General features: G+C 44.7%; 2 protein-coding genes across 8 annotated transcripts in view; one reads left to right on the top strand and one right to left on the bottom strand.

Annotated features, from left to right (window-relative positions):
• Positions 1-16239, bottom strand: part of CTNNA2 (catenin alpha 2) — a 966176-nt gene that overhangs the window by 356264 nt on the left and 593673 nt on the right. The window lies entirely within an intron of this gene.
• Positions 7860-9428, top strand: LRRTM1 (leucine rich repeat transmembrane neuronal 1). Its single transcript, XM_047068625.1, has one exon. It carries the CDS (start codon positions 7860-7862, stop codon positions 9426-9428), a length of 1569 nt encoding a protein of 522 aa, XP_046924581.1.

Raw genomic sequence — 16239 nt, 5'->3', positions numbered from 1 at the left:
CTGTGCCAGACCACATTAAGAAGAGAGTGTGCATGTGTACCAGTGCTATGTGGTCATTTCTATGCTCCTTATATATGGTCTCTCATATCTGATCTTCTTCCACACCTTTAGAGGTAGATATTAGAGGGTCCTAAAAGCAGGAACATAATAAGTCTGATCTTAGAGAACTTCGTTTTATCAGCAAGGACAAAATTAGCAACATCTAGAAAATTCTATAAAACAAGATAATTAAATGTCAAGATGTATCAGAAACAGAACTTACTACAGAATTAAATTGCTTTCATTATTTGTGGCTAGGATGAGGAGGTAAGACTTGTTAATACCAAGCAGAACAACTATGTTGTCCAGCTATCTTCATAAATTCTTGGGACGTGAAAAAAAAAAACAACAAGTTCTTGCACCTGTTTCCTACTGTAGGGCTTGAAATACAAACCTCAGAATCACTCCTTGGTATGGTGAGAGCCAAGTTAAAGTCAGATGTTCCTGTGGACTGCAATTAAATAGATGTTTCCAAAGCTGTCTTGGCACATTGGTCTGGTGTTAATAGATGTCCTAAATAATTGGGTGAAACCAAGAAAAACAAAACTTCTTGCGATTGAAATAGTGTATTCTGAATCTCAAAAAACATAGCACAGTCTGGTGCATTTCGAAAATATATTTAAATATTCTTATCTCAACAGAGCATGTTAAGTAACACTGCATTAAACTATTTTCAGACATTAACACACTTGTGAAAATGATTTGTCTGGCCAGCTACTTAATAAGGTGTGAGAATGAAATGCTCGTGAACTCCCAGAAGGAACACTGAAGACCCCAAAGCCCAACTTTCCATCTGAAGTGGGAACGGACTCTACAGGAAGGAGTGAAGAAACGAGAATGGGAAGGATGGATTGTTCCAAACCACAAAGAACAGATTCACATAGGGATCTCAGCCAGTGCCCGACCCAGAAGAAGGAGAGGGGACTAAAAGATGTTCCTGTTTGTGGTATGGTGAAGTCTCTCAAGGAGAAGAGAAGGCAGCAAAAGCACTATTGAGGATGAAATGTTCGCCACCTTGCCAGAGGGACAATTTGGCATTACGTACGGGAAGTCTTTTAAAAGTCCCCACTCTTTGATCACCAATTTTAGAATTAAAATTTAAGGACACAGTTGTCCAAACAAGCAAAGGAATATGTCCTAGTCCATTCAGGCTGCTATATAACAAACTACCATAGACAGAGTAGCTTTAACAATGAACATTCATTTCTCACAGTGTGGAGGTTTGGAAGTCTAAAATCAAGGCGTGTGCAGATTCGGTGTCTGGTGAGAGCCTGCTTCCTAGTTCACAGATAACCATCTCACTGTCCTCACATGGCAGAAGGGGACAGAGAGCTCTCTGGGGTCTCTTTTAGCAGGGCACTAATTCCATTCATGAGGGCTCCACCCTCATGACCTTTTCACCTCTCACATCTACCTCCAAATAGCATTAGATCTGGGATTGGGATTCAATATTTGAACTTTAGGGGGATACAACATTCAATGTATAGCAGTCTATGTACATGGATGTTCATTAGGGCCATTTTATAATAAAAGCAAACAAAAACATAAAATATATTATATAAAACTAACATGTCCATGAGAAATACATGCAGATTAGTAGTGACAGGAAAACAGAGGAGTGAAGTAAGCTGGAAGACGCCTAAAGCTGGCACATACAAAGGCTTTATACTTCTTGCTGCACCAATGATAAAACTAAGCCTTATTAAGAGTCCTACTAAGTGCTAGGTGCCAATAGGCACAGACTTTGCCTTCTATGTGTTTGTAGGAGATAGAACAGATTTAGAAGGGGGTTTTGTCCAAATTCTACCAACAATCATGAGCAATCAATTAACATCACTGACCCTTCAATTCCTCAGTTATAAAACTAGGGATTCAGTGACCCCTGGGTTCCTTCTTCAGGTTAGAATTTGTGAGTGCTTCAATAGAAAGCTTCTCAAAATTTAATATTAGCCCACAGCCAATGGTAAAATGCAGATGTGATGCAGTGGGGCTAGGAAGACACCTGATTCTATGTGTCTAATGTGCTCCTAGGCTACGAGTCCTCCAGGGGCTTACACTTTTGAGTTGCAAGATACCAATATACATGGTGTCACTGAATTTAAAATAGCCATCCTTAGTCCTATTTCACTGATAATAGAGTGACCTGTGTGGGATCAAATGGGCAGAAAATGGCAAAGCAAGGACCCCAGTGGAGATCTTTTTACTCTAGTCTCCAAGATGTTTAATGTCCCATTCAGTTCTAAAATACTGTAGTTAGAAATCACTGCCACACTTATATAAAGGGAACAGAACCAGGCACAGGGTTGGTAAGGACAAGCTGCTAATGGAGCTCAGAAGAATGAAAGATCTCTTTACAAGGGGATCTGTGAAGAAGCCATAGAAGAAATTTCACAGCAACCTTGAAGGACAGCTAGAATGAAGGTAGGTGAGATGGAGAGAGGATGCAGCAGTTCAGTATAATATGACATGATTAGAACATGTGGCTGTGCAGAGGGAACTTGCAGAGAGGGGCCCTGCATAGCACAACAGGTCTCTTGAATTAAGCCAGGTATTTATTACAAGAGTCAAAGATTACTCTCAAGCGTTAGACCTTCAGGACTAGAAGAGCATAGCAAGTTCAGATTATCACAATGGTATTGGAAGCCCTTTACCAACTTTTTTCTTCTTCCAACACCACAGAGATTCCATTTGTCTCTGTCTACCTTCTTACCCCCAGTGCAAAGAAACTGACCCAATCAAAAAGATTTAAGCACTCCAGTTCCCATCCTTATACTTACACTTTTACAATTCTAGCCCTCCTGTCAGTGCACCTATATCTCAAGTCCATAAACTCCTTCATAAGCTTTACTTCCATCCAATGAAGACTTTAAGCACTGGCCCCACTGTGACCTCTCAGTTCTTGTCATGTGTATCTTCTAGAGACATTTACTCTCAAGCACTGGGAAATGTATAAATATCGGCCAAGTTCCTCAGTGTCTGCTTCTCCTTCTCACCTAAAGCTCCTGGAGGAAAGCACTGAGTCAAAACATTTCTTGGGTTTACCCCCATAACTCATACCATGCACTGAACATGGTAGTTATTTCCTTAGTTCTGTTTGTACTACTACCTGGTTTTAAGAGGAAGACAAAGTTGGATGAGAAAAAATTACTTCCCCTCTTTAATTTGTTTCTCCTAAGTAGATCTCCTGAGAGAAGCCTTACGGCCCTCACCCTTTGGTCCCACATCCATCTTCAGAGGCATTCTGTAAAATGCCAGCTCTACACTGTATACCTACAGAAACAACAGAGTTAATTCTCTCCTGAAATTATGACTCCCACCTTCCTCCCCTTCCTCTAAATGTTTCCTTTTAAAGAAAAGCTATGGTTCACTGCTACTGAAAATTAAAGACAACAGCATAAAGATCAAGGTCCGAGCTGGTGCAGACGATGACAGAACATTAAAATCACCGCTCAAATTTTTCTTGTCTTGAACACTGCCCAAGACTACTAATGGAAAGCCAATCCCCAGGATGCATGCTCACTTTGGACATTCTCCACTTGCACCTCTTGGTTCACAAATGATTTTGACTACAGTGAACAAACTGGAGGTGGCCTTCAGTTGAGATGAAACGGGAAAGACATATCCCTTCAAAACTGTTTGATTACCCCACACACACACTCGCCAGCCCCCCATCACAACACAAAGTACCAAGAAAAAGCAGGAGGATTTATTATGCAAAGGTTCATTTGTAAGGTTTAGACGAAGAGAAACTGATCACCTCTTACTCTTCCAAGCTATATTCTGGCCCCTCCAGCTGTATCAAGCTTGCTTTGCTACAGATTGTGTTTTGGCAATCAGATCGTATCCCAGCATTCCTTCCACTTTCTGAATCTACATTTTCAAGATTCTTATCCTTTCTTACTTCAGTTTCCAGTCACATGTTGGCATGATGTCTTGGGGCAATTTTCTTGATGCCTGACTACTGTACCATGGTGGTTTGGCAAAACAGGCATAAGCTCATTCCCCATACAAACATGGAAAATGTTAAAGATGTTTTTAAAGCATGTAAAGTGTCTCTCATCAGCATCCAACACTGAAGGAGAAGACATTTGCCAACAGAAACCTGTGGTTAGCCAGACTGATCAAGTATACACTATAGCCACATTATACCCTGAATCAGATGATCTCATGAGACAGGTAAAGAGATATGAAAGATCAAACATGAGAAAAGAAAGAACTTTAGGTGAATTCTTTTCTCTTTTTACTTTTTAGTGTGTTGGACCCTAAAAAGCATGGAATTAAAACTGGTGAAAAACAGCCTATATCAACTTGCTTGTGGTGACTCAAAAGTTGTCGTTTCTCAACTCAACTTTGCTGAAACACTTGATTCATGTTGTTCTTATTTAACCTAATTTGCATTGATTTAATCAGTGCTGGTATGCTTTAAATACATAATAAATTGGGATTCTGCAACTTAGATGACTTAGAATAGCTAAATTTCAATAAAGCTCATTTCAATCTGTTAATGTATACAGTTCTGCCAAGGGGTTTAAAAGCACAGAAAAGATGCAAACTTGCCACATTAGAGGTGGGAAAGGTTTAAAGATACCATCCAGATGAAATGATTTGCAGGATAATAATATGAAAAGCAATATATATATATATATATATATATATATATATATATATATACATACACACACACACACACACACACACACATACACACACACATCTTAATTACAACCTAGACATTTCTTCTATGTTTTGAGTAGCATACTTAGAAGAAAATTCACATATAAATGCAGGGAATTTAATTTTATTCTCTTTCCTCCTTGGCAACACTCAACTCTTTTCTGCCTCTCTGTACCAGCTCTACAAATCAAGTGACATCCAAAGTGGGACCTCTTCTTGCCCATTTGGCAGGCTCCATCACCACCTTGCCAAGCCGCCTGCATTAGTAGGATTTTCTTCCTAGCAGCCATGGGGATTGGGTGGCTTATACTCACAGCGCTTGCTGAATGGTTGGCTAGTGTTTACTCCTGCCTGCCCCCGCCTCCCCCACCACCCTTTAGAGTTTATGGCTCAATCAGCCAGCCTGCTGTCAGGAATAATTGTATTGGCAAGAGGTGAAAACACTTGATGGTGAAATTGTTTGTCTGTTCAAGTGTTCTGCAGTACCTTGCATGTACAAGGGTGAAAACTGAAGGTATGGAGTCCACAGTCAGGCAGAAGACAAGAGGGACGAAGAGGCAACCATCAAGGATGGCAAAGGAAGAACACTACTTTGGTGTGGGATGGCAAAAAAACCCCATCTGTGTGGGTAACAAGCTGTGAGACTTCAGGCAACTGCCTGATGTCTCTGTGCCTCAGTTTCATCTTGTGCAAAATTCAGGGGCTTGATTTTCTAATGTCTCTTCTAGCTCCTAAGACAACATGTGATGCTTAGGACATCTCACCTTTGTTTTCCTTCCAATAAAATGATACATCTCAGAGATGAATACCCAGGGCACAGCTCGGATGAATACAAAATGTAATGATTCGTGCCCCTGTTCATATGACTTTTCCTGGAGTACACCAGTCTTTGGCGACTTTGATTCCACTGGCAAGTGCCTTCAGCTTGAGTGATAAAGCACAACCCAGTACTCGTCCAAAGTCAATTCAACTTGGGAGCTTTGGTAATTCACCTCATTCTTAATCATAGTGAGTACCACTACAGATAATGGCCACTCACTTTCCATCCCCGACAGGCAGAAATGATAGAATTTCAAAGGAGGAGATGGACATTCACATTTGATTTCCCCTATCCTTGGGCATCTCTGCCAGGAAGATAGGCTTGCCCACACTCAGTTCCAGAAAAGTTTCCCTCTGCCATCTCTGAGGACTTTTTTTTTTTTTAACATGACAAACAGGTTCCTGACAATAGACGGGGTCCTTAGACCCTCTCCAGGTCAAAGCCAGTTGGAATGAGAGAGAGAGAGAGAGAGAGAGAGAGAGAGAGAGAGAGCGCTTATTATGAGAACCCCCGCTACAGATGACTGAGTGGAAATAACCAGGCAAAGACTTCTCTTCCTAGTTAGGAGAGACAATTTAGCTACAGTCTGAAAGTTTAATTAGGGGTGCATGATGGAGGGGGATAGGCTTCATTATGGTTTAAACTACCCCTTCTCTGCCTATTCTCTAGTATATTCTCCTGGAGTGCTACAGGGTGCTGTAATCACCATGTGCAGCATGTTAGGGCCAGCCCTCCTGACTGTCATACAGCAGAATCTTTTTCTAATCCACCTGGGACCTTACAGACATCCTTGGAGAATGGTGAAGTCCTGGTAGGATTTCACGCAAGACTCCCTGCACACAGACATATGCTTCTAGCACACTGGGTCTCATACCACCAAAACGGGATGGCTTCCCAGAACCAGTGGATTTGGAAAGCTTTTCCCCATCCACCACTAAAAAGGGCTGGCTGACTGCAGAACTCCAGTGCCTGTAAGGAAAGGAGGAAAAAAAAAAAAAATCTTAGCCAAGCCCCCACAATCACTGCTTTACTCTATCTTCTCTCAAGTTGCTTTTCTGAAGCAAAGGACCAAATGTTGATTTCTCTACAGATTCCTACGTGTCTCTTACACGTAGACAGCTTTAAAGGGGGAGGGGGAGCGTCCCCAAAAGGGAAGGGGGAGAGAACAGAATATTACAGTTTCCTGCCTGGAAATACCTTGTCGTTGATGATGCTACCCCATACCTCCATCCCCTCTCCCCCTTTTTTTGAAATACGGACCCCCCAAAAAAAGCTGAAAGTGTTTTCCGTTTCATCAAAGAACATATATTACTTCAGTGGCTCGGTAAAATGTTTGGTTTTGTGCCCACCCCTTTTCAATCTGCCCATGTCTGAGGTGCTCCGGGAAGACGCACAATCGTGAGCAGCTTACGACACTCAGTGAGCAGTAGGTGCCTGTGCAAGCTCGCGCCGCACACAGCCTGGCGGAGGGAAGGAGCTCGGGCGCCGCTCCCCGCTCCCCGCCCGCACCACCCCGCCGCCCGCAAAGCATGAGCGAGCCCGCTGTCCGCAGCCGCCCCGGGCGCGAATGGCAGGCGGTCTCCGCGGAGTAAAAGGTGGCACCGGTCAGTGGTCCTTTCCAATGACGGACATTAACCAGACTACCAAATCCAGGGGAGTCGTGAGCCCCGAGTTTGGAGTTTTTTTTTTTTTTTTTTTTTTTCCCCACAACGTCACAGTCCGAACTGCAGAGGGAAAGGACAGCGGCAGGAAGGCGAAGCCCGGCGCCGGCACGTAGTTGGGAAACTTGCGGGTCCTAGAAGTCGCCTCCCCGCCTCGCCAGCCGCCCTTGCAGCCCAGAGCCGAGCAGCAAAGTGAGACATTGTGCGCCTGCCAGATCCGCCGGCCGCGGACCGGGGCTGCCTCGGAAACACAGAGGGGTCTTCTCTCGCCCTGCATATAATTAGCCTGCACACAAAGGGAGCAGCTGAATGGAGGTTGTCACTCTCTGGAAAAGGGTGGGTAAGACACTTTTTAATTAAATTCTTTCCCGAAGATTTTTTTTTTTCCTCCCTTTTCTTTGCTGCAGCATCTAACATGGACCAAATCACCGTCTCTTTGATCTTTCCGTGGCTGTGAACTTTCTATGCTGCCCAGCTTTCTGCATGCTTAGAGGTGAACGTGTGGCTTTGGGGAGGGGGGTCCTTCTTTATTTCAATATATTTATTTGATTTTGCCCTTTTCTCCCCCTCCCCCCTCCCCCTCCCTTGGAATAAAATATGATGTAGATTTCTGACCGAGCGCTTCCAATGGACATTCTCCAGCCTCTCTGGAAAGATTCTCGCTAATGGATTTCCTGCTGCTCGGTCTCTGTCTATACTGGCTGCTGAGGAGGCCCTCGGGGGTGGTCTTGTGTCTGCTGGGGGCCTGCTTTCAGATGCTGCCCGCCGCCCCCAGCGGGTGCCCGCAGCTGTGCCGGTGCGAGGGGCGGCTGCTGTACTGCGAGGCGCTCAACCTCACCGAGGCGCCCCACAACCTGTCCGGCCTGCTGGGCTTGTCCCTGCGCTACAACAGCCTCTCGGAGCTGCGCGCCGGCCAGTTCACGGGGTTAATGCAGCTCACGTGGCTCTATCTGGATCACAATCACATCTGCTCGGTGCAGGGGGACGCCTTTCAGAAACTGCGCCGAGTTAAGGAACTCACACTGAGTTCCAACCAGATCACCCAACTGGCCAACACCACCTTCCGGCCCATGCCCAACCTGCGCAGCGTGGACCTCTCGTACAACAAGCTGCAGGCTCTGGCGCCCGACCTCTTCCATGGGCTGCGGAAGCTCACCACGCTTCACATGCGGTCCAACGCTATCCAGTTCGTGCCGGTGCGCATCTTCCAGGACTGCCGCAGCCTCAAGTTTCTTGACATCGGATACAATCAGCTCAAGAGTCTGGCGCGCAACTCTTTCGCCGGCTTGTTCAAGCTCACCGAGCTGCACCTGGAGCACAACGACTTGGTCAAGGTGAACTTCGCCCACTTCCCGCGCCTCATCTCCTTGCATTCCCTCTGCCTGAAGAGGAACAAGGTGGCCATTGTGGTTAGCTCGCTGGACTGGGTTTGGAACCTGGAGAAAATGGACCTGTCGGGCAACGAGATCGAGTACATGGAGCCCCATGTGTTCGAGACCGTGCCGCACCTGCAGTCTCTGCAGCTGGACTCCAACCGCCTCACCTACATCGAGCCCCGGATCCTCAACTCCTGGAAATCGCTGACCAGCATCACCCTGGCCGGGAACCTGTGGGACTGCGGGCGCAACGTGTGCGCCCTGGCCTCGTGGCTCAGCAGCTTCCAGGGGCGCTACGATGGCAACTTGCAGTGCGCCAGCCCCGAGTACGCGCAGGGCGAGGACGTCCTAGACGCCGTGTACGCCTTCCACCTGTGCGAGGATGGGGCCGACCCCACGAGCGGCCACCTGCTCTCGGCCGTCACCAACCACAGTGACCTCGGGCTCCCGGGCAGCCCGGCCACCACGCTCGCTGACGGCAGGGAGGGGCAGCTCGACGGCACGCACGAGCCGGCTACTGTGGCTCTCCCAGGCGGCGAGCATGCCGAGAACGCCGTGCAGATCCACAAGGTGGTCACAGGCACCATGGCCCTCATCTTCTCTTTCCTCATCGTGGTCCTGGTGCTCTATGTCTCCTGGAAGTGTTTCCCAGCTAGCCTCAGGCAGCTCAGACAGTGCTTTGTCACGCAGCGCAGGAAGCAAAAGCAGAAACAGACCATGCATCAGATGGCTGCCATGTCTGCCCAGGAATACTACGTTGATTACAAACCGAACCACATTGAGGGAGCCCTGGTGATCATCAATGAGTACGGATCCTGTACCTGCCACCAGCAGCCCGCAAGGGAATGCGAGGTGTGATTTTCCCAGTGGCTGTCAACCCGTGCGCTACCAAATACGCCTGGGCGGCCGGGGCGGCCGGCCAGCGCCAGGCTGGGGTCTCCTTGTCTGTGCTCTGATATGCTCCTTGACTGAAACTGTAAGGGGATATCTCCCAGAGACTTGACATTTTAGCTTTATTGTGTCTTAAAAACAAAAACGAAATAAAACACAACAAAAACCCTGCCCCACAACCTTCAGGACAGTCAATCTTAAATTTCATATGAGAACTCCTTCCTTCCTTTGAAGATCTGTCCATATTCAGGAATCTGAGAGTGTAAAAAAGGTACCAATCATTGATTTTTTTTTTTTTGTAAACTAAAATGTTTAAAATAAAATAGCATTTACAGTTTTTACAGACTGGTGTAATCTAAATGAATTGTTACCTGTGTTAAAAGAGAAGGAAGAGTTACCATGTCCTTCCCTGGGGGGGGGGAGGGGGCTGGGGGGGTCCAGCGGCCAGAGGAAAAATCCAGAAATTGCGGAGTATAGTGGTCAGACTCAATTTGAAATATTAAGAGGAACAAATAAAGCTCATCAGGTTGATTTATCCCCACATGACTAAAGACTGAGGGGAAAAAGCAAGACCTTTCACATTATCTTTAGGAGAGAGCAATGCAATCACTGTAACGCAAGTGAAAGGAGGGGGCGCTGAGGACTGAGCACCACTGCCTAGCCTTTAAGGCAGAGATCGTTACAAATAGCTTTTAAAAGGCAGTGCCAGACAGTTTGTCCTATGAGCAAGAAACGTTTTTGCACTTAATACAACCATCTTTCAAATTGGTTCAAAATCTCACCCACTAATGCCACTGGCTCGTAATTCTCCTGTGCCTTTGATTCACCAGAGTTGGTAGCATTTGTGCCCTTTTCTGTACTCTCCCAAGTGAAAGAAAGAGCCCCTCAGCTCCTGCTCACTCCGATCTGATTGAGGGGAATAAGGGGAATAAGGCAGAATCCAAATGTTGGCGGATGAAAGCTGTGCTTTCTGGAGCATATTGCGAAGACTGCAGCAAGCTTAGGCTCCGAGCAGTGAGAGCACACTCCTAGTTACTATGGGGAACAGTGAGAAAAATCCTACCTCAGGTTGAATGACTACTGGGTAATGACTTCTGGCAGGAGACTTTAGGGACAGACTTTAGAAGCAGTGGGGGTGGGGTAGGATCGGGGAAGATCACCATTTGACCCTGTGTTCCAATATTACTGAGATGGGAATAATTTGTTAGCCCAGAAAAGAAAAGCTGCCTGTTTTCAGCTTGCCCTTTTTTATAATGTCTGCTTCCCCAGTGTTGTTTTACTTTTTTGTGTGTTGGGATCAATGATTGCCTCTCCCCACCCTTCACAGGTTTCCAGGTCCATCAATGAGGTGCAGACTGTTTACTGGACTAAATTAAAGAGTGGTAGCAGTTGGTGGGTGTGGGGATGGGAAAGAGGGAGGAGTACGGTGTATTGCATGGGAGGGGTCTTGCACTCGCTAGCACTTTAAGCAATTGTATGATGGAAATAAACTGTCATGGAGAGCAGATGGTGAATACTGAACCAACACCCATGCCCAGAAGTCTTTTTCAAACTCAGGTGCTCACCACTCTGAAAGATCCTACAGCCAGGCATCTTTCTTTTTTCCTTTTTTTTTTTTTTTTTTAAGAGAGGCGTCCAAATAGTAGGGAGAGGGATGGGGAAAACAGACACACCACCACCTCCCAAATGCAAATGCCCCTAGCCACCTACCTAAAAAGGCAAAATCTGCTGTTTGAAATGCATAATGTCATCACCAGGAGGTTTACTTAAGCTGAGGATTAGTGATAGGTTTCTCTTCTACCTACGGAGAAATCCATTTTCCTAACAATACTGCATGTAAGAGGCCCTTTGGAGAGAAATACTTTGCAAATGTCTCTAATGTGTTAAACCTTGAGAGTTTAACATCTCTTTCCTTCTCCCTCTCCCTCCTCCCCCTCCCCTCTCCCAGCTCATTCTTCCTGACCAGGAAACTTCATCTTCTTTGTTTCTAATTAAAACATGATATAATAACATACACTGTGCTTGTACCACTTATTTAGGCTAGAAGAGAGGTGCTTTATTTGCTAACTTTGAGGAGAAGCTTTTAGATTGAGCCTAAGCATGACAATTTGGAGCTGCCGTTTTAAACAGCGTATCACTGGGCAGGGGGGCAGGGGGAGCAGGAACTTAGGGATCACTTAGGGATGTGCCATCTATAATTAAACTCCAATAAAAAGACCTCCTCTAGAAGACAACATACCTTTTTTGGGGGGAGGATGTATCCCAAATTGTGGCGACTGAAGAAAAGTTCCTTGGACTCCATTGGTTTAATCTCATAGGAAGGCTACTGGAATTTAGTACCAAAAGGTACTTCTGGCTCAGTGCATTAAAGGCTGTGCTGGTGTGCTTACAGCTATAGGGAAAGCTTCCAAAAGCAAGTCCTTTCTGGGAAACATCAGAACCACAGCCCCCCACCCATGGAAATATAGATATTAGAGACTGTAGAGTTTATTGCTTATACCCAAGACTATTTTTTTCTTTCGTTTTTCTTTTTTTCAACGTGGCCATAAGAAAAAGCCAGAGAATAATTGTGCTTTGTTTTATGCTGCTGGCACCCCTGCCCCCCATATGACTAAACATCACATGTGTAGATCTTAAGTCCATGTAAATGTAATGAAAGATCACTGTCAAGAGGAATCTTCAGTCTGCTAACTGGAGAGCAAATGCTGGCCACAGAAAGCTGTGTTCTTATTCTGTGTGTCTGTATATCTCTGTGTTGTGTGTCTTTGTAGAAGATATGTTTTCTACACAAAAAGGAATTTAGCTCACACCATTTTATTCTCACGCACCTCTTGCTTTGAAGAAGGGCTGGGGAAGGGGAAAGGCAAGAATAAGGGAAATCAGTAGTTTTAACTAAGGTTTTGTGACACTTGAAATCTTTTCTTTCACAAATTAATTAATCTTTAAGCTTCAAGAAACTTGCTCTGACCCCTCTAAGCAAACTACTGAGCATTTAAAAGAGAATCTAATTTTTAAAGGTGTAACACCTTTTTTATGTGTTCTTCCCACAGAGGGTGCTAATATCATTATCCTGTGCTATCTGAAAAAAAAAAATTTAAGGCCACAATTCATGTCTCTTCCTGGTCATTGTGATGGATTAACCCCCTATTTGTAGTACCTTCTCAGATGATTAAAGTTCAGCCCTAGTAAAGAGGTTTTTTGAATATTTATACAGAAAAAAAAAAAAAAGGTCTTTCCTGATAACAGATGACACTCTCGCACCAGTCTTACCCCTGGTAGTTTTTTAGGTTGTGCCAGAGGGAGCAGGTTAAGTAATACCCATCCTTTGGCCTTCATTTACAGAAAAAAAACAGCCCTTGATGCTCAGACTTCAGCCAGGATGGTTGAGAACACCAGTCCCAGGCACAACTCACGCTTCCAAGACTGTAAAGTTGCCGTCACAAAGAAAAGAGGACTCCAGTAAAAGGAAACCTTTTTTAAAATTCATTTTTTAAAAATATTCTCCCACGCTCCTCAAAGTATAAGAGTGCCTTACCTTTTCTCCCTGCCTGCAGGAAGGCAGACATTTGGTATGACTTAGCATCAACAACACATTTATGAGTATGTGTAGGTAATTAGAGGGCCAAATGCCACTTGTTATTCCTCTCAAGTTTCTTAAGCAACTGCACACAGATCACTGGAGGGCTCAGGGGCTGGCTGTGTTTTTGGGTTATATTAATCGACTTGTCATCAAGTTCGGTGCCTGTTCTATCTGGCATAGCCACTGGTGGGTCACGTATTCTAGTAAAATAAAAGGCATCAGATATCTCTCTCACAGACAGCATTATCAAAAGACTGGAATGTATATCTTTTTTTGGAGAATGGGGATTACAGTGTTTCTGGGTAGTCAAAATAAGCATCAATTATCTCTTCTAGGTAGGTGGTTATGTTGGTTGATTTGGGTCTTGTCATTGATGGAATGACAAATAACAAGGAGTTAGCTGGAAAATGACTCTGAAGCAGGGTCCTGAAATATATTTTCAGAGAAGTTTAGGGACACACACTCACACACATTTTGCACGCATAACACAGATATAACCAGGCATACACATATATTGCCATATTTATATAACTACATATACAGTCACACACATGACATTACATAACTTCTTTCAGCATCAATTACCCTCCTACTTTCTCCTTCCATGAGCAAACTGTTACTCAAGAAAGAACCTGGTAAAATCAATCACAATTAAAATGTAAAGGACTGACGGTATTTTCAGGCATTAGATAATGTGTTGGTAGATGCTTTGCAGCTGGGGGATCTTCTGAGCTCCTCATACTGTAGGAGACTATAAGCCTGCTACCTAATGGTAAGAGCCAGCAAATGGCAAGATACTCTTTTGAGAGTACCTTCCTAACCAATGAGTTCCACCTCAGGGTTAGGAAACATATTTCTCCACCAAAAATATTCTTCTCTGATTTTTTTCCCCAGGGATCCAAGAGGCAAAATTCTTACTCCTGACTGGGCACAATCTTCTGGCCTTCCTCAGTGGACCCAGTTTTTGTAGGTCTTTGGTGTTTTGCTCACAAGGCTAGGCACTATCTACTACACCCTTAAGGTTTAGTCAGAGATATAAACAAGGTGGAAGGAATAAAATCTATTGAGTATGGGAGCCTTTACCTAGATTTCAATATGTGTGAGAGAGAGAGAGATGCTAAGAACCTTACCCTTACATGAGGAACGTAAAGTTTAGAGACGTTAAGTGCTCTGTGCAAAGTCACCCGGCTAGTAATGGAGAGCACTGGTATTCAGTTTGGTAGCCTTTTTTGGCATGCCCTATTTCCTTTTCCCTTTAATAGTCACTCCCTCTGCTCCTCCGCCCAGCAGAACCAAGGACTGGCACAGGACACATGCTCACGTATTCTTGTTGGATGGCATGGGTACAATGCTTGAGCCCAGGAATTTTCAGGATGACTTCACTTGCTCTGGCCTCTGTTAATTGGGTAATGTAGGACTCTACCAACAGAGGATACCTCTCCACAGGCCTCCAGAGGGAAAACTGCCCAGCTGCTCATCCAGTCCAACCTCTCACCACACAATGATAGACACAGAGAGACTAAGGTATGGGCATCCAGGTATTACTGTCGGAGACTTGTTGAGATTTCTTTCCTGGCCATTAAAAGGACTATGTCTCTATGGTTGTCAACCAGGGGCAACTCTGCCATCCACTCAACAATTGGTAACGTCTGGAAACTTTTTTTGTTTTCGTGCATGGTGGTGGGGCCTACTTGCGTCTCATGGGTGGTGGTCATGGATCCTGCTAAACATCCTACAATGCACAGGAAAGCCCCTTCACAAATAATTATTTGCTCTAAAATGTCAAGAGTGCTGAGGTTAAGAACCTCTGCCCCATGGTGTAAAGTAATGAGGTTTTCTACACCAGTGTGTTTGCTTGTGGCCGCCTTTCCAATGAGTTAAGTTTGGGTTCACCCAGATCTATTCTCTTTGAATCTTCCTCTCTCTTGCTAGAGAACTGAAAGTCTAAATTAAAACCCCTCAGGTTGGTTGCTAATCAGAGGACCTGTAGTTAGCACATGCTTCTTGGAGAACATATGGCAAAACTTAAATTAACTGGGACGAAACTTGTCAGAACCCTCAATTGACCCACTTTTTCTTAGCAATACCTCATTTAGGAAACAGGAGGAAAAAAATCAAGTTACCAGTGGATATTTACTTAACAAGAAGGAAAATGAGAAACATGATATTCCTTCCAGAAGGTGTCCTGAAGTCTGAACAAACTGAGCTGACCTGCTTGGGCTTTCTCTTTCTCCAGCCAAGCCTGGAATGTCGCTGAGGTGGGATTGGGGTTCCCCTTTAAAAAAAAAATTCAATGTGCTTCGTCTAGTGAGTAGAGTGGATATATTATTAATGAGGGAAATCATTGCAGACCTTAGAAACAGGACGGTCTAGAGATGCAGGCAGTGCAAACTGAAGTGCATTTGGGGCCAGGCAAGGGACACAGGTGAATAAAGTTCATAGCCATGTGGCATTATGAGGGAATTGGAGAGTTCACTCAGAAACAAACCCATTCACATTGGACTGGCTCTAGTTAATCACAACACTTCAATAGGCCAGATCAAGCGAACACTCTTGAAGTTCAGGGTCCAGAACTCAGGAGAGACACCTGGCCTTTAAACCTGGCTCTGTTACTCACATGTCGTGGGTTCATCTGGTAATCACCTTACTGTCACTTTGCCTTTAGGAGGATTCATGCTGGTATTCCCTAAGAAACCTTCCAGTTCTGGGCTTCTAGAATTTTTCAACAATAAAACAGGAAACAGAAGTGGTTTCCCAGCTAGTGTCACTTAACCAGAAAATTAAAATCCCCCTGAACTCCCATTCCCCAGATATTCTGATTTATTAGGTTTCCTACATATGAATGAGAAAAGGTAGTTAAAAAATCACAGAGACAAGGACTTCAGAGAGGAGGTAGGGATGCTGGAAAACAGATGAGAAGGCACAGCCATGTGTGGGTGGGAAAATAGGGTTTTCAGAATGTGCAGTAAGAGATAAAAGGAAATCCTAGCAAGGACTCACTCACACTCACCCACACGTGAGACCAGAGGCGTAGGGATGTGCTCTGAAGCAGGCCCAACAAAAAAACAAAACAAAACAAACAAAAACAAAACAAAAAACCCTGAAGAATGCCACTGGGTAGGGGTGGGGTAGGGTGGGGGCAGGAGCCAGCTGGGAAGAAGTATGGAAAAATATTTGTATGAGTCTCCTAAAATAATT

The sequence above is a fragment of the Lynx rufus genome, unplaced genomic scaffold, assembly GCF_022079265.1.
Source record: "Lynx rufus isolate CCGP_SWC_20201006 ecotype Redwood Valley unplaced genomic scaffold, mLynRuf1.p SCAF_8, whole genome shotgun sequence".
In the NCBI taxonomy this organism is placed as follows: domain Eukaryota; kingdom Metazoa; phylum Chordata; class Mammalia; order Carnivora; family Felidae; genus Lynx; species Lynx rufus.
Note: the sequence above shows the minus strand (reverse complement) of the source record. Positions and strands in the feature narration are given on the sequence as shown.

Bases quoted from the DNA above. Each gene is read 5' to 3' on its own strand.
- LRRTM1 (XM_047068625.1), top strand. From the start codon at position 7,860: ATGGATTTCCTGCTGCTCGGTCTCTGTCTATACTGGCTGCTGAGGAGG.